The sequence below is a fragment of the Venturia canescens genome, chromosome 4 (assembly GCF_019457755.1).
Source record: "Venturia canescens isolate UGA chromosome 4, ASM1945775v1, whole genome shotgun sequence".
In the NCBI taxonomy this organism is placed as follows: Eukaryota; Metazoa; Arthropoda; class Insecta; order Hymenoptera; family Ichneumonidae; genus Venturia; species Venturia canescens.
The window spans coordinates 13,592,035-13,612,978 of record NC_057424.1 but is presented as its reverse complement, the minus strand read 5'-3'; the positions used below and the strand labels follow the sequence as shown (position 1 = coordinate 13,612,978).

General features: G+C 45.0%; 1 protein-coding gene across 8 annotated transcripts in view; it reads left to right on the top strand.

Moving 5' to 3' along the window:
* hth (homothorax) overlaps positions 1-20,944 on the top strand; it is a 365,547-nt gene that overhangs the window by 24,893 nt on the left and 319,710 nt on the right. For all 8 annotated transcript variants that reach the window (XM_043415959.1, XM_043415956.1, XM_043415958.1 and 5 more), the window contains 3 exons: positions 1,032-1,082; positions 10,589-10,639; positions 18,525-18,713. In XM_043415959.1, coding sequence (XP_043271894.1) covers positions 1,032-1,082; positions 10,589-10,639; positions 18,525-18,713 — 291 coding nt within the window. The remainder of the gene's footprint in view (positions 1-1,031; positions 1,083-10,588; positions 10,640-18,524; positions 18,714-20,944) is intronic.

Genomic DNA, 20,944 nt, shown 5'->3' with positions numbered 1-20,944 from the left:
TTCAACATCGTTAAAAGTGTTTTACGTTGAAAAATCATAATCAGAGTCGTTCTACGACTTCCCGCTAATGAAAATACGCGTAATTAAAAGGATTTTTACTCCCCTTTCGATCGGCTCACAATCTAACTGATGATTATGCAATTAAGGCATTTCTTCACAAGCAAATTCATACGTGGATCGTCGTGCCTGTGACTAATAACGAAAAAAAGCATATAGAAATTGGAAATGAGTATGAAACTCGATAATAACGATGATCAACGGCGTAAATATCCTCGGACAGAATCGCGTCTTTAATCTCGGTGATCCCGCGAGTTTTATGGAATTCCGGCGTATATCCGGCTGCTTCTGCGAGCGATGATACAGTCACGGCGCGTCTTTCCTCCCGTTTCGTCGCTTCGTATAAGCGCACACGTAGACCTCCTATTTAGGTACGAATTGTTCGGAAAGGAAAGAGGCGAAGGGAGGAGGGGCGCGGGGGAGGAGGGACCGAAGCTCCAATTAAGTGGGAGCACGCGAAGGAAATTGCTTAGAGTGCCGCAGCTTAGATACGATCGTTTCGTATACCCACATGTATAACGCTTGTGCGTATGGGACGTTCCAGCCTCAATTAGCTCTGCCGATGGAAGTCTCCATTTTTTCAATCAAATTTTCCCATCAATTTTTTTTTGTGAGCTCTGGAAGCATGCAACTAACTTTGCTTGATTTTCTTGCCAGAAAATCCAATTTTTCCTTTGGATTTATTCGAAAATTTCTTTGAAAGACTTTTGGTTGCTGATTTTAGGGATTTTTTAGAGGATGGAAAATTCGATCGAAGTCGAATTGTTCACGAATTGCACTTCGGTCGCAATTGTTGACTGGGAATCAATGAAATTTCGATACCGACTGTTCGAATGCCCCCTTTCAATGGTTCATTTCATCTCGAATTCTCCATACACAAAATCTAACACTCTCACAACCATAATATCACAATTACTGCTACCTTTAATTATCGAAGCGTATACTTACGGGGTTCTCTTACAATTGTGTTGCAGATCAGACAAGAGAAGCCTTACTACATTGCCGACCCGGAGGTAGATTCGCTGGTAAGTTCAAACTTATTTTTAATAGATTATTATTACGAATATAAGGAAGAAATTTATGAAAATACTGAGAACGTTCATTAGCGTCGAAGCAACGAGAACAATGATGAAAAACATTCGCAAATCTTCAAGCTGAAATGAGAATTGTGCGTCACTTGAGGGACCGTTTATAAAAAATCGTGACGATGGAATTTCGAAAAGAACCTTTGAAAACTCGAGGCGAATCGTCCCTCACGAGAATCGACTTCTCACACGCCAAAGGGTCCTTGAAAATTTTCAAAATTCCATAGCATAAAAAATCATTTTTCCTCGTGACAATTTCTCGGCTCCCGAGACGTGAAATTTGTTCTCCACGCCGAGCAACACCGCGCGTATGACGTCAGAGGAGCGCAACAGCATTCGCGTACAGGGTGAAAAGAATTTCTTTCTGCCTCGTTCCCTGTTCTCTTTCTCTCTCTCTCTCTACTCCTGCGCGGGTTCATTACCTCCGTAACAAATCGCAATCTACGAGCAATGAGAAGGCCTCTATCGTTAAAGACTCGAAGAGGATAAGTTCTCGTGGTTTTTGCTATCAAGCTCACCGTCTGTTCTGCAATGGGGTCGCTCGTACCCCTTTCATAAAATCCATCTCTCTCTCTCTCTCATTCAGGATCACGTGTTTCATCTCACATCCTTTGCTTCCATTTCCTGCTCGACCGATCGAGCTCATGCTTTTTTGCCAGTAATTTTACCACTACGGAAAATAACAGGACGTTCCACAGATAGCTCAGCATATTCGTAGGCATAAACGTGTCTCTCGCGAATGTAGACGAAATGACTTATTTCTGTGGATTCCTTGACAACGCCTTCCCGTCAAAGATTTTCCGCGTGTGTAGCGAATAATCGAGGTCGAAAAGAATGCATGGAGGAAAACGAGCGCAGAACGAATTTGCCTCTGGCTTTTCGTTCCTTTTCTCATTTTTTAAATCCTTCCTTCCCTGTTTTTGTCTTCTACGTTGCTTTCGGTCTTCACTTTCCGTCCCTTATAGTTCCGGCTTTTTCATCATTTGACGTTCGTCCCTCCAGCTTCTTGCAGCTCATCGTTTCGTTCACGCTTTTCCTTGGCTCCCTGTGCTCGTCGTTCAGAGGCTTGCGAGCGGATCGCACCGGTTCGGAGACTCTCGTTCGGTCCTTAAGGACGAGGGAAAAGAGCGATATGCAAAGGAGACTCAGCCCACGTTGAGGCCACATACGAAGCGCAACAGTCGTTGGTCCCGCGCACTCTCCGCTCTTTCTTCCTCTCCCATATTTGTCTCTCTCGCCCTTCTTCAAAGTGTAAAAGGACATAAGAAGAAAGAAGGAGGAAATGAGGAGGAGGAGGAAAAGGGTTTAGGCACGCATAGCTACGAACCTCTTAAATAAGATTCTTATTAGCATACGCCGAGAAATGAGCCAATGAGATGCTAATTGTAGAGTCTTAGGCATGCAAAATAATTGCTGGATGGCACTCGGCCGGTATTACGCAAACGGAGTGTCTCTTTTTCCCTCTTTTCATCTTTTCTTTCATGGCTCTGTCGATTTTTTATTTTTTATTTTTTTTTTTTTCCATTTCCATTCATCCTCCACTCAACTACCGTAAAATAATATTTGATGCGCGCGCAATTAGCAGAAATATGATTACACTCATTTTCTACGATCCCATGCGAAGATCCGGTGAGATATTCCCTCTTTCAAATTCCATCTTATTTTCTTCGCATAGAATATACGAAAAGAAATTAAACGACCGCGAGATCAAATATTAATTTCCATATTTCCATCCCCTGTCGTCGCGTCAAATTTTTCACAATGCTAACCACCACTTTTGAGAAATTCACACCCACATTGTGTTGAGCAACTCGTGAAAAGCCATTTTTCCTTACGTCCTCGCGCCTTTTTCCTCTCATAATAAGTATGCTAATGGCTCCAGCTCAAAACTCTCTTTGATCCAATAAAATGTTATTAAGTTCGACTTTATTCTCACACGTTTGCAGGGGGCTTATCGACGTAACGGTAAAACGAAACGATCGACAAACAAACGTGTATATAATGCACTCGTTACGTGCAACACACACACATACACACACACACACACACACACACAGCGAGAGCGAGTGAAATCCCGAAAGGATCGATCGACGATCCCGTTCGACAGGGTTCGTACCTCTCGCGGCCGCGATGCTGCAGAATTTCGTACTCGTGTGTATACTATGCGCTCGTTACACGAGCCAATATTATATATATTTATACGTGCATAGATATAAATATATAAGAGCCGAAGGCGCCATCGTGGTGTCGTCGATCTACCGCACGCGATCTTTCGTGATCGAACACTTGACTTCGCGATCTTTTGCCCCCTTTCAAGCCTTCCTTTCCTTCCTATTAATTTAACGATATATTTCCCACTCGATTTTGCATATGCGAGTTTGAAAAAATTTCAAATACCAACAATCATATAAAACTGTATAAATTCTGAGCGTTTCATTTGCCTCGGATCTTCGTACCGTTCAATCTTGATGCTGTTACGAAAAATTCGACGTTTTTTCGTCTCTATTTTGGAGCATACTTTGACGCAGTGAAGAAAGTTGATTTTTCACTTTCCAAAGGATCATTGAAATATTTTAAATATTCGAAAGATTTTCCTTCTTTCCTTCCCTCCGCGCGGCTCTCGTACTAATTCTTAATACTGTATAAACAATTTTCATTCTTTTTCATCCTCCTTTTTTCTCATTTCCTGCGAGGCTAACAGCGTACCGAGGGTGGTCCTTGCCAGGGGCATAATTTCCAACTAAGACGCTTTTAGTGCCATTTCTGTGCAACTTTTCTTCCCTGCGAGAATAAGACGAAGGAAGAGAGAGCGAGAGAGAGAGAGAGAGAGTGTGAGGGAGATATTTTGAATGAGGAAGAGTGAGAGGAGAGAAGGGACGAGGCCCTGATGTCACGGTATAGGGAGACACCTCCTCGTATACAAGGCTGGAGGTTTATGTCGCTTGGTTGTGCCGGAGTGCAAAGACAAGAATAATAAAAAATAAAAAGAAATGCTAATAAAACAAAAAAGCACGAAACACCCGAGCAGGAGAGGCTGGAAGAGAAAGAGAGAAAGAGAAAGTTACGATAAGAAAGGGAGAAAAAAGTGCTCTCCTCGTTGCTCGTGTCTCGTGCTCTCCTCCTTTTGGCTTGTTATGGCCCCTCGTTAAGACGTTAATGTCGCCGAAAATATTCGCAAAAATGCAGGTGCAGTAAAGTCTCACGAATGCGAGACTATTCGTAAGTTGTCGTGCGTGCGTGCGTGTGTGTGTGTTTTATGTGTATCGGGCTCGACCACACGAAGCTTCCCAAAGATACGTGTGCACGGGGGACTGCTATGATTTTTTTCAATGACTCAGCAGCGGAGCATTCGTATATATTTAATCATCAATAAAAAAGAATAAATGAAGGTTCGAGCCCTTAAAAAATTCGAGTTTGCTCGAAAAGTACTTTGTTACAAATTTATCTTTGTAGATAAAGTGAGCATGTTACATTAAACGGAGCACATAAATGAGGTATTAAATGATTTTTTAACCCTGGAAATTCCCCGGAAGAAAGACACGTATGCTTGCGAAACGAAGTGAAAATGAAATTTTGTCAGTTTACGAGGATTGCAGTAGTCGCGAAGATGCTCGCGTGAGTAAATCATCGGAGGCAAGAATTCTTCAGTGTTGAAGCACGATCCCGGTGTCCTTTGTCTGGCAAAGGCGATTTTTCATGGATCTGCATATGTAGGTGGACGAAAAATACACGCATAAAGACATGTGCTCAGCTCGTATGGTTCGCAAGTGTTCGGGCGACGAGCCTCTCTCTCTCTCTCTCTCTCGCTCTCTCGTCCTTTCTCCCGGGTCTATAAATCTCCAGCTATTAAGACGGTGAACCGCGGCCGTTTGATGGCCCGTGCCACGAGACGCACTATTATCTCAATGCTCTTCCTCTCTCGTGGGCTCTCTGCTCACGTATGTGCGTACGAGCGTGTATACACGTTGCCGAACTCCATGTACATAATAACCGCGCAGTAGCATGGGCGCATTTCCTATAGACATACGTACGTGCAAACGTCGCCCTTAAAAGTGCACATGCATATCGAGTGCTCGGAAACTCATGGCTGCGAGATTCTCTCGGGAAATGGATCCCACGAATCCAAGGGGGAATCTCTTGACTCGTTTTTTTCTGTTACTTGGATGAGATATTAGTAATTTAGTGACGCAGCCAATGTAGCGCGCGGGCTTGAGACCGCCCCAGTCTTTTTACCGATGCGGATAGGTCCGCGCGCGTTATCGCTCTCCGCGTGTCCGCCCACTTCTTGCTCGCGACGAGCACTGCTACGAAGGCCCTAGTTATCGATCATTATCCGAAGAACGGGTCGGAGGAAAAATTAGGGAAGAAACGGGGTACTCGGAGATTTCGTAATCTCATTATCGAATGGTGAAGTCTGAGAGTGATTTTGAGGACAGCCCGTATAGAGCTGCGCGTCTCAGTGATAGCTCCGGATGAGTTGTAAACGCGTGGGCATTTGGATATGACACCTCGCACCGCGGAGAGGCAAAGTTATTACGAACGCGTCCGGGGAGTAAAGTATCGTTGTCTGGTATTTTTATATTTAACAAGAGACGCGACAGTAAAACGAGTGTCAAATCCCTCGCTCTCCCTTTTCCTATTTTTTCTCCTCTCCGCTCTTTCTGCGATTATTTTCACTCCGCATCAAGTGCAGCGCCTTCACTCTCGTACGCGGATAAACTAGCAGCCCGATGACGGATTTATGCCGGTACCTGCATCGCACGATGCACCGATTCTCCTATATACCGCTATGCGCCTCGTGCGAAATCCCTCGCAACGATGTTTTCTCCGCAATCCGTTAACTCAGCTCTTAACCTCTCACCCAGTTTCATTTTACCTCTTTTCGAGCTCCCGTCGTTCTCACTTATTAGATTCCAAGTCCGCATTGCTCCGCTCCTTCGATCTCTTTCCTCCGCGAGACTAAAAGCCTCGAACGATTCTTAACCCAGCTTGGGGATTCGTCACATTTCCAATGAAGTTGACCACGAACCGATCGTTCCAGTGACCAGGAGGACAAACAAATCTGGAAAGGATTGAAAAACCTTTGTTTTTCCCTCGCCTCAATCGATTTGATCTCTCGCTATCTATCTCCGCGTAGTCGCTCACAATATGACAATAACGGACGTGTTCGATAGGACACGATAAAATATTAATGAAGAATATCGTCGTTGCGCACCAGAGCGACATTAAATTTCAGCAGCACAGAGTTAAAAAAGGAGATACTCGCGCGCGCGCGCGGAGGGAGAGCGAGAGTCTAAGTCGTAAATCACGGTGAGATCGATAAGAGTTTCGCTGGTCGTGCCGTTCCCTCGCGCCTCGGCGCGCTCTTCTTCCTCATTGATAATTGATACAATTAACGTCCATTCATTAAGCGACGCGAGCCTCGCTTTCTATACGCCCGTGGGCTGCATGCACTTCGATGCGAGTGTCTCCTTCTCCCCGACGAGAATGACCTTTGCAATAATCGCACACGGCCATCTTCATAAATTGTACGTACCTCTGATAAACACACGTATACACGCATTTGAAATTAATTGTCTCCGCGAGAATACCGTTAACGATGAAACGGTACAGATAATTAGGAGGATATTGAAAAAGGAAGAAAAAATCGAGGATAAAGAACAGCGAGCAGGATCCTGCTTCGGGCGGCTTCGACTCTTCGATCGAAAAGGCGAGCCTCATTCGTGATCAGCCTTAAAAATAACTCGGAAGACATCCAAAATCGTGGCTGACAGAAGCTTCAACAAAAATTCAAATAAATTCTGAGGAAATGAGCGTAAATGAATATTCAATAGGTGAATTAATTGAGCTGTAATTAGCGATCGGTCCGCGGGTTCGTTCGCGGCAAGGCAAATTGGTCAATACATGAAACAATTAATGATTGAGTGTCTCTGCGCGATTTCTTTTCATTTTTCATGAATATCCATCACCTGTCGCTGATAAACGTGTGAGGAATTGCGATGGCATCGTGTATGCTTTTCTTTTGATTTTCTTTTATCCAAGGCACATTGCCCGCCGCAATAATTCCTGTTTTTCCGTCCCTCTTTCTCGTGCTCTCGTTCTCTTCGACTATCCTGTCGGAAATATTAGACTCTATCGCGGTAGTGCTGGGCTCACCTATTAGCGTTAACCTATCGATCTGCGCTCTCGAGATTTACGACGTCGTAGATATTCTCCTACGTCGAGCACATGCACCGAGTCGAGGGTCCGTGTCCATCTATATATTGCACTCAATAAAGTGCAATAATTTCTACGATACACTGGAACGTGTTGCTCGCCCGAGTTATTGCAGTCCGATCGTCCCTCAAACATAACAAAAATAATGCAGCGGTGGTGAGCAAAGAGAAAAAAACTAATAAATAAGAAAAAAATAACGCGACGGCATAATAACAACAAAATAAAAACTGTCGACAAGTCTGGAGCTGGGCATAGGTCGTTAATAGCGCGACAGGCATATAAATATGTGAATAAACATAAATGTGCGCTGGACTCGTTAATTAATTACCCCCCGATCGATATAACAATGCGCGTGGTTCGCGACCACGCGATACACCGCATGAACGTGTTTCACGGCCTCAAAACACTTGACGCATCGTCCGCAGGTAAAAGAACAAAAGAAAGAAAAACAAAACTAGTAACACACGGAGAATATCCTGAATGGTGGGGAAAAAGAATCGAGTGATCCCGAAGCGAAATGGACGATTGTGCAATGGAATTTATACGAAAGAAAAAAACGCGCACACACGACAATAACGCTTAGAAAGGAAAGTAAAAAACAATGGTGTAATCGTGAATATAAATCGCAATACAAAATACTCGGGTAATTGAAATTATCACGCTCTCATTACACGCACGCATAACACACTACAGCGTTCTCAAGAGTATTTATAGCAACGTTGGTGCATATGTATATGTGGATATAACACATGCTACGAAGTGCATTTACGTTTGTACTCATCCTGTCACTTCTTCGGAGCAGCCCGTCTCATCGAGTCTTATAAATAACACCATCTCCCCGGTTTCTTCGTGCTTTAATGCTTTTTATGCGATCCCACCGCCGCCTGGCCCTTCCCCTCCTTCGGTTCTTGCCCCCCCTGTTGCCACCCTTCTATTCCGCGGCTTCGGAGCGCTCTCTCGCGGCGCGTCGCCTCGGCTCGCGGTTAATTAATATCACGTGATGAGCGATCGGGGCAAAAACATCGTCGCGAGTATGCTCTTCTCGTTGAATAAGGAAGAAGGGAGAAAGAAAGAAAGGGTTATTCGATCACGCCCGGAGCGTTTTATTCCGTGTTATGGAAGGAGCCGAGGCTGCCCTCCGTTGCCCATTATACGGGCAAGGACCGTGCGGCATTTGCGCTTCTCCGCGGAGTTTAATAACACCGGAGAGACAGTCGCGCTTTTCTCCTCTTCGCTTAACCTCCTTCCTTCTTTCCGCGGGCCTCTTTTTTGCTCTCAGTTATTTCTTACGCCCTTTGCTTCACTCGTGATTATTATTCGCGTGACGCTCCCTTCGTTCGAGTGACGAGTGTAAATACCGTAGGACAGAGAACACATTGTCCAGGGTTTTGAAGCTTCCTCCTCCCTACAACAAGCATCGATCCGAGGGAACGATTGAGCCGAAGAGCGCAGGCTTCGTAGATCGCGCATGCGCCGCCAGATCGCTCCCTCGCTCGTTCGATCTACCGCGCTTGCGCCTGACTCTCGCACTCTCACCAAGGCGCGAGAATAACGAGAGATACGATCCTCCCGATTCGCCCCGACACTTTTCGTTTCGCGCGCTCCCGCACACACGCGATCCCCTCTCGTTCTGTAACGAGATCCCCTGCTTTCTCGCCGCTACGCGATTTTCGATCTATCCCGCCACTCTCGCCCACAATTTATTAATGTAAACGTATAAACGGCGGTGGAAAATGCGAAAGAGAAATGCGAGCGTATTCTCGATAATCAGGCATTCCATACTAAATTATCCGTGAAAGAAATATTCGAGTGAAGATCGAAGAAATTTATTCGCAAAAATCCACGCGTGGGGATCTCACTGCCGTCGCATTTTCTCGTATCGCTTCGCATATTTCAGTACTTTTTACGAATTCCGACATCGGCGACCATTCCTGACTTCGCTTTTCGCCCGAGTCTCCTGCGCGCGTCTTGAATTTTTTTATTCCGTGCGCTACGTCCCCGGAACCAGGGGGGTCCGGCCAGTTCCCAACTCGGTTTAACTTTTACGAGCTTTAATTTCTCGTAATAAGTACATCTTCAGCGAGTCGTATTAACCGGGATAAAGTTTAATGCTCGATCAATATACGGTGCGATTGCGATCCTCTCGCGTGTGATTGCTGCTCGTTGCTTTCGTATCTCCCGAGGGGAGCGGGGAAGAGAACTCGAAAGGTAAAAGGCGCAGAAGACACTGTGAGAGAGAGAAAAAGGACGAACGAATATCTTCGCTCTCTCGTTCCACTATCAGTTCCCTCCCTTCTCGCTTCCTCCCTCGCTCTCTCCTTCACTTCGTGGTTCCGTGAGGGTCTGAGCTCTCTTCGCCTTCCTTTTACTCGGGTTTATCGCTCCAACGGAATCATAATGGACCATAATTGCATAAATATAATGTTAATTAACAATTAAGATTGCGGGTTTGCCTAATTGAATCGACGCTGAAGAAGCCTCTTCCCCTCGTTCCCTTTCTTCTTTATATTTATATACAAACAGACACACACGCTTATATTCGTATTTTCACTCACAAACACACATATCGATGGACAAATATTATAAACACTTTCGACACATGGTTAAGGAATCGAGGGGGAAAGAGGGCGGATGCTGATCATGAGAGAGAGAGAGAAAAGAAATTCTCTGACGATCTCGAAGAAGCTTTGCTCAAACTCTCTCCTCTCTCTCTCTCTCTCTCTCTGTGTTTTTCCCTCTTTTTTTTTCCGTCTCGAGATGGTAACTCCCTCAGCTGGAAGAGCACACACTCGTCAAGTACGAAGACTCCTCGCTCGCTTTATCTTTCTACCGCGCGGCGAGGAGCGTGACACGGCGCATTAAACGTCACGGCGAATAGGAAAATTATGCGCGAGCTATACCGGCGAGAGAATCTCGCGGTGCGCATTCACGCATCCATGCATCCCTGCCTATGTGTGCGCGCGTGTGTGTGAGCGAAGTGCGCTCTGCAATGTCCCTGTTACGCTTAAACTTTTCCGCGTATACTTCATCCGGTGAATTTTTCTCACTCCAGACACACACCGACCAAGCGGATTATATTTATCTCCATCTTCCGGCCATGTTTTATCATCGAACTAATTGCCTCGCTTTACCGAGGATTTGCAACAAAAATATTTATGTATGTTTATCCATAAGAAAACGGAAATTTAACGAGTGTATTAATATTGTACTTTGTTTTTTCATTCTTACAGATGGTACAAGCGATTCAGGTCCTCCGGTTTCACCTCCTCGAGCTCGAAAAAGTAAGCTTTTTTCACTCTTTATTTATCAGATATTTATTACTCATTTTTTCCCACACTTCACCTCCAATGATTTTCTCAAGCGTTTGTCAGACTTTTCGAAACGATCGAGAGTCGGACGTTCTCGGGCATCGACGACGATCCCATTATTATTTGACAAGCTAGAAATATTCTCAGGAAATGGGGAAAAAATAGTTTGCAGCTTGCCAAGCTCGGGTTCCTTTCGATTCGTAATAAAACCGAACTTTTTCTTGAATCTCGAAAGGGACGAGAGGCTCACACCCGCTCGTAATGTGTTGCTCATTTTATGCATTGACGCTCATATTTTTTCCCCTCCCCCCCAAGAGAGATTTTTCCTAATGACGGAGTGAAAGCTCCCCGAGAACTCTCTACGACTAGGAAACGCCAATATTTCACGTTTTATCCCCAATCAACTCGTCCATGTGAACTCCAATTTCTCCCCCTGCGGTTTCTTGATTTACGCACTAAAAAGATAGACACTCTCATCGCTTACTCGCGGATATTCATTCGTACTTCAAAAGCCTCCATTCGATTCAATATGCTAAGGAGAAATAAAGTTTTTACAAGCATTTCGGCACGAGCGTAAACGATTCAATGATTTTTCTTTAGAACCTGCAAAATTGGGCTCATAGACAAAGTTTCTGTCTTTACTGTTTCTTTTATTCTTTTAAAGCTCCCACGTTTCCGCGTAGCGGAGCAGTCGGGCGTCAAATTTAAATCGAGACAAATCGACTTTTGCCAACTCATTGGCTTATTTGGGAAACGGGCTGCGGGCACTTTTGACTGCTATAAAAGAATAATTAAGAAGGGGACTGTTACCGATCGAATTGTTCTCTGTTTACGTAGGTCGTAAATTTAACGGATATTTCAGTAGAGATTTCGTTCCCGATATACGAATCGGTAAAAAAAATTCTCGTGGTTCGAGGATAAAAACGCTCGGGTGAATTCCCCGCGAAATGGCGGAGTAAATCGAGACGAAGCCGCCATTGAACGTTGTCGGAGAGAACGATGACGAGGTGGAAATATTCAAAGAGAGACGAAGAGAGAGAGAGAGAGAGAGACAGATGTTAAGGAGGAGGTTCGAGCGTTCTCGCTACCGGTCCACCCGGTTTATCGAGCAATTTCATAGCAATTTTCCTCATTTACCACGATTATATTATAAATCGATACCCGAGGCTAAATTTACGTATCGGGAGTAAAACGAGACCGATCCTTCGGCCGTTTTCAGCTGCCGATCAGAGCTCGAGCATATAACAATTTCTGCCTTTTTCTTTCGCCATTTTTTTCCGACTTTTTTCCTGCCCTCCTTGCCCCGTAGGATAGTCGGTTTTACAATCTCCCTGTGCTTCTCAATATAGCGTGTCCGATGTATTATCCTCCATAATCCGCGAAATAGAAATCTCCTCTGCACTCGATATGGGGAACAGGAATAAAATCGATTGGTTTATGACGGAATTTCACAACGTCAGACCTTATTTTACTTCGCATGTAGCTTTCATTTACGTTTTTTTCGAGAGCTCTGTCTTTTTCGGTGCACCTTTTATTTTATTTTATAGATTTCTCCTCTCTTTTCATCCTTTCCCACGATCTCTTGAGTTTGCAATTCACCTTATTTATTCGAGTCGCTTCACTCTTTTCCGCTCTTTCTTATTCTTCGTACAATTTTATTTGCATGGATAGTCTCTCGCGAGGCTTTCACCACTCGTAAATAATTCCTCGTGTTCTAGTTCCATTTCAGTAGTTTTTTTTTTTTTTTTTATGTTTTTTTAATATATTTTGTTTGATCTTTACGAGAACGCTCGCGCTGTACGACACGCGGTTTTTGTCATAGTTTTGTAAAATATTTCATAGTTCAGGGCTGGCTGCCTGTCCGAAGTAAGAAAATACGATTTTTCACGCGCGTGTATACGTTGCGGTTAAAGAATTGCGATGCAGCCTCGTTTCGTTCTTTTTTTTTTTCCCTCCCAACAAAAAATACGAATCTCCGCTTGTACGTGAATGCAACATTTCCCCTTAAAAACAAACATTCTTTCACATTTACTCGCTCATTGAAATATATACTTACATTTTTGCCACTTTTGTAATGAAGATTGAAACGTTCGAGGGACCGAGGGCAGGGCCCCGATGTCGAATCGATCGGGACGATGATGCTCGCTCTTAGCTGTCTCTCGGGGCGTTCACGAAGAATGCCGTACGAAAATAAAAAATAAAAAGAGGGGATAAAAAAAGTATTGAGAGAGGAAGAAAGTGCTTGATTCGTTCGTGCGAGTTTTCAAGAGCCCTTCCCGCCTTTTCAACGGAGAAAGGTTCCATAAATACCGTAACAAGAACGAAAGAGAGAACGAGAGAGAAAATAAAACAACACAAAATGTTGCAAGGGCAAAGTGAGTCGAGGAGAGTTGACCAATGGGAGGCCTACTTCGTAGCCCGCGGTGTTCAACGGCGCGTTTAACATTTTTAAGCCAATCGGGTATTAGCATAATTACGTTTGGCCGGTGCACGTCGCGTCGCACACAGAAAGAGAAAGGGAAATTTGTACATAAATTTATATACGTACACATGGCCACGTTGCGGTCGAAAATGCTCTGCTTGCCTTCTGGCGTGGTTTCCTCAAGCACGAGCAGAGAGTCGTCTCGAACCTCCGTCCTCCCCAAAAGGATCCATCGTTAAGCGGATTCGTACGGTATTTTCCGCGTGGTTGGGACAATTATTCTAATTTATATGTTTAATGACTCGTCGATCCTTTTATTGCAGTTATTTTGAGGACTGTTCGAAATGGCTTATCGAGCGTCGACTATAATACGAGGGAGAGGAGCGAAACGAGAAGTTTTTTCAATATGACGACTCTTGCTTCAATTTTCCGCGACCCTCGTGCCCCATGTCTATGAAAAAGATCGAGTCAAAGGGTTTTTCGAAGCCCGGAGGAATGGGGGAATAAAGAACTCTTGCACGGTTGACGAAAGTGGAGACGAAAAATGTGTAAAAGAGATGAAAAAACGACGATCCCCCTTCTCGAGGGTTTTTTCCTTCAGAGTAGAATGGCGGGAAGCAGCCAGCAGAAGATGATGTGTTTGAGGGTAAAAGTACACGATTTTTGTGGAACGCGGAACCTCCTTCCGCGACCTCGTCAGAACAATAGGGGGCGAATCGATGCGGAGGGAAAAAGGGTTGAGAGGCAAGAAAGGGTTCCGGGTTCGCTTCAGGGATAAGCGAGACCGTTTAAACTGTCTTTTGAATTGAAAACTGGTTGTTCGACTTGTTCCGACTGTGTGTACTTCATTTTCTCTCGTCTCGCTCTCCCTCTCTCTCTCTCTCCGCTTGCTTCCCTTTTCCAACTTTCCTTCCTTCCACTTGGATTTGCTCAGCATCTTCTCCGTCTTCGTGTCTGCCTCAGACACGAAAGTGTCTTTAACTCTTGGCTTTCAAGGTCTCCCTCGCGCGCACTGTCTTCCACGTGTTGAATTCAAGCAATGAACATCTCCATTGTTTTTTCAGTGTTTCGGGATCAACGACTCGAAAAATATGGGTTCGAGGATGAGCTCGAGCGTTTATGAGGCTACCGAGCATATGTTAACTGTGTTTTTCACTGGCTCAACTAGATTTAACCCGGCTCGAGTGCTCGTCGGACTTTATTGCCGGTTCGCTGTTTAATAAAATTACTTTTGAGATAGAGAACGAGGAAAATCGACAGCGAGACGAATCGGCTTATCAAATAACCGGAAAAATGTACCTCCGACCTTGGAAGAAGGTCGCCCTCTTATGCGAGACTCTCGAATTTAGGTCAGTTGCGTGTCCCATAATCGTCATGGCGTCGTCGGCACCCACCCTCAACGACGGGGATTATTTTCTGCAGGTTTACGTCGGCGGATCAGCCTCTCGTGACACACGATATTTTCTCGTTTCTCCTTCCCTTCCGCTCTTCTTCTTCTTCTTCATCGTTTTTTTTTCGCGGCATCTGCTTTTGGGGCCTGCTCGATTTGCCGCAACGATAAAAAGGCCTCTGCCGCGAGGTTAGGATACCTTTTCAACAAACGGGTCTTTGTCATCGATGACAAAGTTGGCTCACGATGTACAATCGCTTGGCTCGACATGCCAAAGGTCACCTCACGGTTCACGGTCGCTGAAAAATTTGATAACCCTCTTTTCATCGACTCGATCGTTGGTTCAACCCCTTCTGCGCATCTATTTATCGACGCTCTCCATGCGCAAAGTAACGTAAGAAAATCGTTTTTTTTGGCTCATTCCTTTGCTCGGGTCTCCGAGGCTGAGAGGGCCTCGTTAACCGTCCTCCGTGACTCGAACGCGAGGGAGTTCTTTCGTCACCGACTATGGAGGTCAACATGATCAACATGATCAGTTGATTGCGAATGAAGAAAAAATTCATCACTTTTCTCGAAGCGATCATGAAAAACTGAAACAAAAGGGTTTTTCTCTCGTGTTCTACTCGTATTCGTGAGAGATGCAAGCGGATGCAGGAGCAGCAGGTGTTTACGAAGGTAGGAAAAGATGGAGGGATAAACTTGTCAGGGGTTGTTGCTCGTACGCATGGCGGAATGTGCAACGATGAGAGGATCTCATGGCGATATCGTGTGTCGCGAAAGGATCGGTGCGAGGGCGCAGTTGAGTGGCCACTCAACGAGCGATCATGACTTTCGGGGTGTAGAATAACCCACAGAGGGAATAAGGGGATACGGGTATAAAAAAAAAAAAAAGAAAACGGCAAAAGTTGAAGAAGAAAAAAGGAATGTAAGGGTTTCAAGAAACTTCACCCTCGATCGGGTTCGTGATCGAAGTTGACCAGGAGCAGTGACACCAGCCGATGAAATCGGGTAGCGAACACGTGTCCGAGCAGAGAGGGTAGAAGTCGATTGAATTTCCGGAAGTGAAATCGATCTCTCGTCTGCTCCCAGTGTCCCTTTTTCATTTTTATCGTATTTCTTGGAGGTTTACATCTCAAGGCTGCGCACATTGGGCGAGAAAAAAATATTCTTTTATCGAGGAAAAAAGAATTAGAGAGGAATAATCGTTACACAAATAGACTGTTAACCCTTTTTCCAAGGGCACAGAAAAAGTGTCCTGCCCACTCGAGGCTTTTGACTCATTCGTTAAGGGCTTTTGAAATAGCAGACGCTCGTTCGAAACGTATTTCTTCGACCGTTATTTACATAGATTTCTGTTTTGTTTAGTGTTTATTTTTCTCTTATATTTTTTGTTCTGTTCCGCGTGATAAATTCGACGCCCTTTCATCGTGACACTCGAATGTGCCACGATGTTTCAGGAGACTCGACATTCCATTCGCCAGACAGTCCCTCAGAGAGTCCCAAAGAGAGAACACGCGAGGGGCAAGGGACGAAGGGAGAAAGAGAGATTTGTGTCCTTCGTCCTCTCGGTCCTTCTCCTCTATCGTCGATCGAGAGGCTCCGCGTTAGTTGTTGAATCTTCCTCTCTCTCGTTTTTTTCCTCATTTTTTTCACCTTTTTCTTCTGACTGGACTCTCCGCGAGGGCACACATTGTCAGGCCGGTTAGGCTCGGGTCTTCTGGCTCGGATCAAATTCTAACCAGTCCGGCATTATAGCCGCTGTGTCCTTCGAGCTCTCCTCCACCTTTTCTTCGTCTTCTTCTTTCCCTACGACTCGACGATTTCCTCCTCTGCCTCCAGAACCGAAGCCACGCTCATCTCCGACTTTCGCATCGTGTCTTTTAATCCCCTCAAACTCTTACTCTTGATCCCCAACCCCATCCAAGAATGTTGTGAACGCCTCAAAAAAAAAAAAAAAAAAAAAAATGATAGTCACGAAAAGTCCACTGAACTAAAATTATGTCATTCCGCGCCTTTTCATTACATCAAACGTATTCGGATCAGTTCTGCCCCTTGATCGCGCTATTTCCTCCAATAAACTCGAGAAAAAAATCAGCACATTTGTTGAATCTTTCATCCTTCCCTTGAACCGCGTCGTTCCAATGCATTCGCCTTTCGATCTCCTCCAGCTGAAGATCGAGTGCCGGAGCCCGAGGCTTTTGCAATGGACAGATAAAGTCTCTCGATGTATTCTGACACTGGGAGAGGTGAGCTTAGACTAAATCTACTCGCACACCCGTCCACAAGTGCTCATACGTGCGTGCGTCGTCTTGTGTCTGTGTGGATTTGTAATGCACGATGATAAACGGGTGCATTGTTCTAGGCCACGTTTTCCCATATGTATTATATTATCGGCCATTGGTGTTCGCGTCTCTCGGTGCTCGAGAATATCGTCAAGATGGCTGCCTGCGTGCTCGGGGCTGAGCAAAAGCCTATTCTCTCTTCGCTCCTCTATTACATACAAATGCCAGGGTAATAAGAATATCGCGGGGTCTTGTGAGCTAGTGACCAACGGTCAGCCTTAAGGCTCTGGCTCTGTGGACACATGGACACGCGCGGACACGTGTGTGGCGAGGAAAATGCTCGTGTACGGGCTGTATCTGTGGACACAGCGGAGTGTCGGCCATAATAATGCTTCAGCCTTGCCTACAGTCGTTTCGCTCATGTATATTATAATACGAAATGGCTTTGGCGTTTTCGCAAACGTCCACGTATCCGCGTGTATGACTCAAAGTCTTATCATCATATGTTAAATATAAAATGCAACATTGTTCGACATAAATTTATAGAAATTTCATGAACGAATTTATGCTTTTTATGCGCGCTCGTATGTGCGCTGTATTTCGATAGGAATACGTTGAGAGATTGGCCTGTGGCAAGAGTCGTAAAAGCTGAGTAAACCACCTTAACACGTTAAATTGGGTTAGCCGAGGCTGCTCTTGCTGCCCCACCATTCGCTCGATGTATCGGTACAGATTTCGCGATATACACTCTTATATCCGCGAGAATATATACGAAAAGGGTTATACACGAAGAGATGAAGAGAAAATAAAAACAATATTCATCGTAACATGGGACCGCATCATAATGTGACTGGAGCACAACGATCCCCGACTCCCTTCGATTTACATATAACAAGATAACGATTTTTATTCGTTTTTTCTTATGTGCTGGGGCGAGAGCAGCGAGCGGTGCATTGGCTTCGTCTCGTTGTTGCCCGCCGCCGCGTCTTTGTCGCTCGATATTGAATATTTAAAAAATGGGGGATCGCGGCTGAGTCCTCTTCTAGCTTGAAAATGGCGGAATTTTGCGGGAGAAAAATTGTTGTTTGTTATGGCCGAGGGTGGGAGAGCGAAAGGGCCAGTTTTATATACATGCATCGCGACACGCGTGTACGCGCGTGTGTTTGCGCGTATACGCGTCCCTGTCAGAGCCCTCATTTGCATATATAACATTCTGCTCGACTGCGGACACCGGTCAAGCGTCCTTTCCTCTCTTGCCCTGATGCTGCATGCACCATCTTTCGAACGAGGGAGAGAGACAGGAAGAAGGATGAGATCTCGGTTTTGCGCAGCCTCGACACACAACGGAGCAAATATAGCGAGCGAGGATATATACACGCTCCAAGAGACACGCTCTCGGGGCGCGTTTTCGTCGATACGATATTTATAAGTGTCCGTAAATACCTCAGTTTATTGAACTGATCTCGGTATTTTAATCTTTATAATCTCAGCTCGTTCTTATCAACGTTCTCTTTGAACGATTCCTCCCATTTTTTCGGCGATGTTACACCACAAATTTCGAACTTGAGGTCTAACGAACCGTAGAATTTTCCGCAGCGATTTTGAGAGTCGAAATTCAACGAAAATCGATCCGTAGAATTTTCGTCAAAGCGAACTCGCGGAATTTCTCCTTCCCTCCATATGTCCGAATCTCGCTCCGCGCGATGCTCGAATTCTGTTGCATTGACGACGAGCTTCTAACGATCCGATTATGTATGTTTCCAGGTGCACGAGCTTTGCGACAACTTCTGTCATCGATACATAAGTTGTCTAAAGGGAAAAATGCCGATCGATTTGGTAATCGACGATCGGGAGAGCACGAAACCACCGGACATGGGTAACGGTCTCGACGGTGGTCCACGAAGTACAGCGGACAGTACGAGCCACACGGACGGAGCAAGCACCCCGGACGTCGTGAGTACCTCACCATCGTCAACGTCTTATTATCCGCACGACGCGTTAACCCCCCACCACCAAAATCACCACAATCACCATCACAATAATCATCAGCACCATGCGATCGGTACTAGTGCCAATACCGTCGTAAATCCAACAACCACGACAAATCCCAATAATAATAACAACAACAACAACAACAACAACAATACAACCACAAGTCCGTTGCATATAAACCAAAGCCAAAGTCAAAATCACCACCACCCGCAGCCGCCACAATCGAGCAACAACACAACCCAAAGTAGCGCCGCCACAACTCCCAACTCCCTAAAGCGTTCGCACCAACAAATGATGATGGCAGCCGCTGCTGCCTCCGCAATGGCCAGCTCGCCTCATGCCGTTGCAACCGCCGTTGCCCCACCGGCTCACGCTCACGCTCACGCAGCTCTCGCAGCCTATCACAGCATTAGCTCCGCCGTTTATCCGTGCTCGTAATACTCTTCGCGACTTTTTTCCATCCAACCCACCCCACCCCACCCCCGACCCCAACCCCCCGCCCGCCCTTCTTTCCTCTTTCATCATATTTTGTACCAAATTTTTTACTTCGATTTTTCACGAACATGGAAAATCGTCGGGGTCGCGGCCTCACTTCTCTTCGCCATTTTTTCCTATCTTCGCTTATTTTTCGCTAAACTTCCCTCCAGGTTTTCAATCTTTGGAAGGTTTTCGGTTTTGTTATCCTCGTTCCTCCCTTCTTATCTCTCGTTCAGTTTTCGGGACTTCGCGATTTCCCGGTTCTTTCATCGTCGTACTCTGCTCATCATTTTTCATGTCTTCGATAGCTCTCCGTTAGCGTAGCGATTACATTTTTTTACTCGTTTGACAGTCGCTGCATTTTTCTCATTTTTTTTATCTCTTTTTCTCTTTCCCGGTGTTGTTTCCGGATTTCGCGAAACTCTGCTTCCTCAGTCCTTGGTTATTTCATCTTTTGCTTCTTTTTGCCCCGATTAGTGGGTATGATTTGTTTCAGAGCCCCTGAAAATGACGAGTTCGCCTCAAACGTTTTTTTTTCCGTTCTTCTCTATTTTTTCTCTCCTCTCGAATCGGCAATTACTTTTTTTTTTACTTTTGGGTGACCAAATTTGAAAGAAAATTCTACTGCGATCGGTGACGAAAACTTTTTACTTCCGGTCGACTCTACTACATTTTTTAACTATCGATATTCGCCCGGCAAATTGCTCGATTCTTTTTACCCGAGAATAAAGTTCTCGTGACACCAAATGAATTTGCCAATTTTATTAAATCGGACTTTGCTCGAAATCATTGAATTTTCAATCATTTTTCGACGGCGAAAAAGAGAATTTTTTGTTACATTTCACTGTGATAACTCGCTGTGCTATTTAACGTCTCTGACTCCAATAAATTATTATTTTCTCACTAAATATTCGAATATCGTTGATCTCGATACCGAAGCAGGTGAAAATTTGGCGGGATTCCATTCGCCCGAATTCTCCTCCGAGAGAAATCGGATCTCGTATTCGGGCTCGGGAGCATCTTGGTCACTCGGATTTTGATCGATTTTTTCTCCCTTCTCGGTCTCCGCGTTCCCGTCATTCTCTCAATTCTTCAATATCGTTTTACAAGAGGTCTGACTCGCGTGGGGTCGTGTCTGAGTTTTGCTAAGGCGTCGGGGGTTCGTTCAGGTTCGCCAGAAGCGGGCGACACGCCACCGGAAAACTCGCGCGAGCGAAACGGAGAGAAAAAGAGAGAGAAAGACGACTAAACTCGGTCGCGTGCCAAAATCTATTCGGGAACGAAAAATACGCGAGGAGGCTGTTGCTACTTTTAAATATATATCTATATATCCACGTGCATATATAAATATATGTATAAAAGAGATAAACGTGTGTGAGAGTGTTTGGGCTGGTGAGCGTTTCGGGTCGCGAATTAACACGAGAAAACGAGACCAAAGTCTGTCCGAAGTGTATACACACGAGGAGAATAACGACATACCGATGTCTTTTTTCCAATTTCTCGTCTCGGTCGTGCTTTTCGCCCCGGGCGTGCTAAATAAATACATATATTTATATTATATTATATATGTGTAAATATTCATTAATAAATATGTATTTATATGTGCGCGACGCGATCGGCATGTCGTACGAGCGGACGACGGGCAAAGTGAGAAAAATGGATTGATTCTGACGCTGTAAATACTTTTATCTCCTTAACGTGTTCGTTTCAAGCTG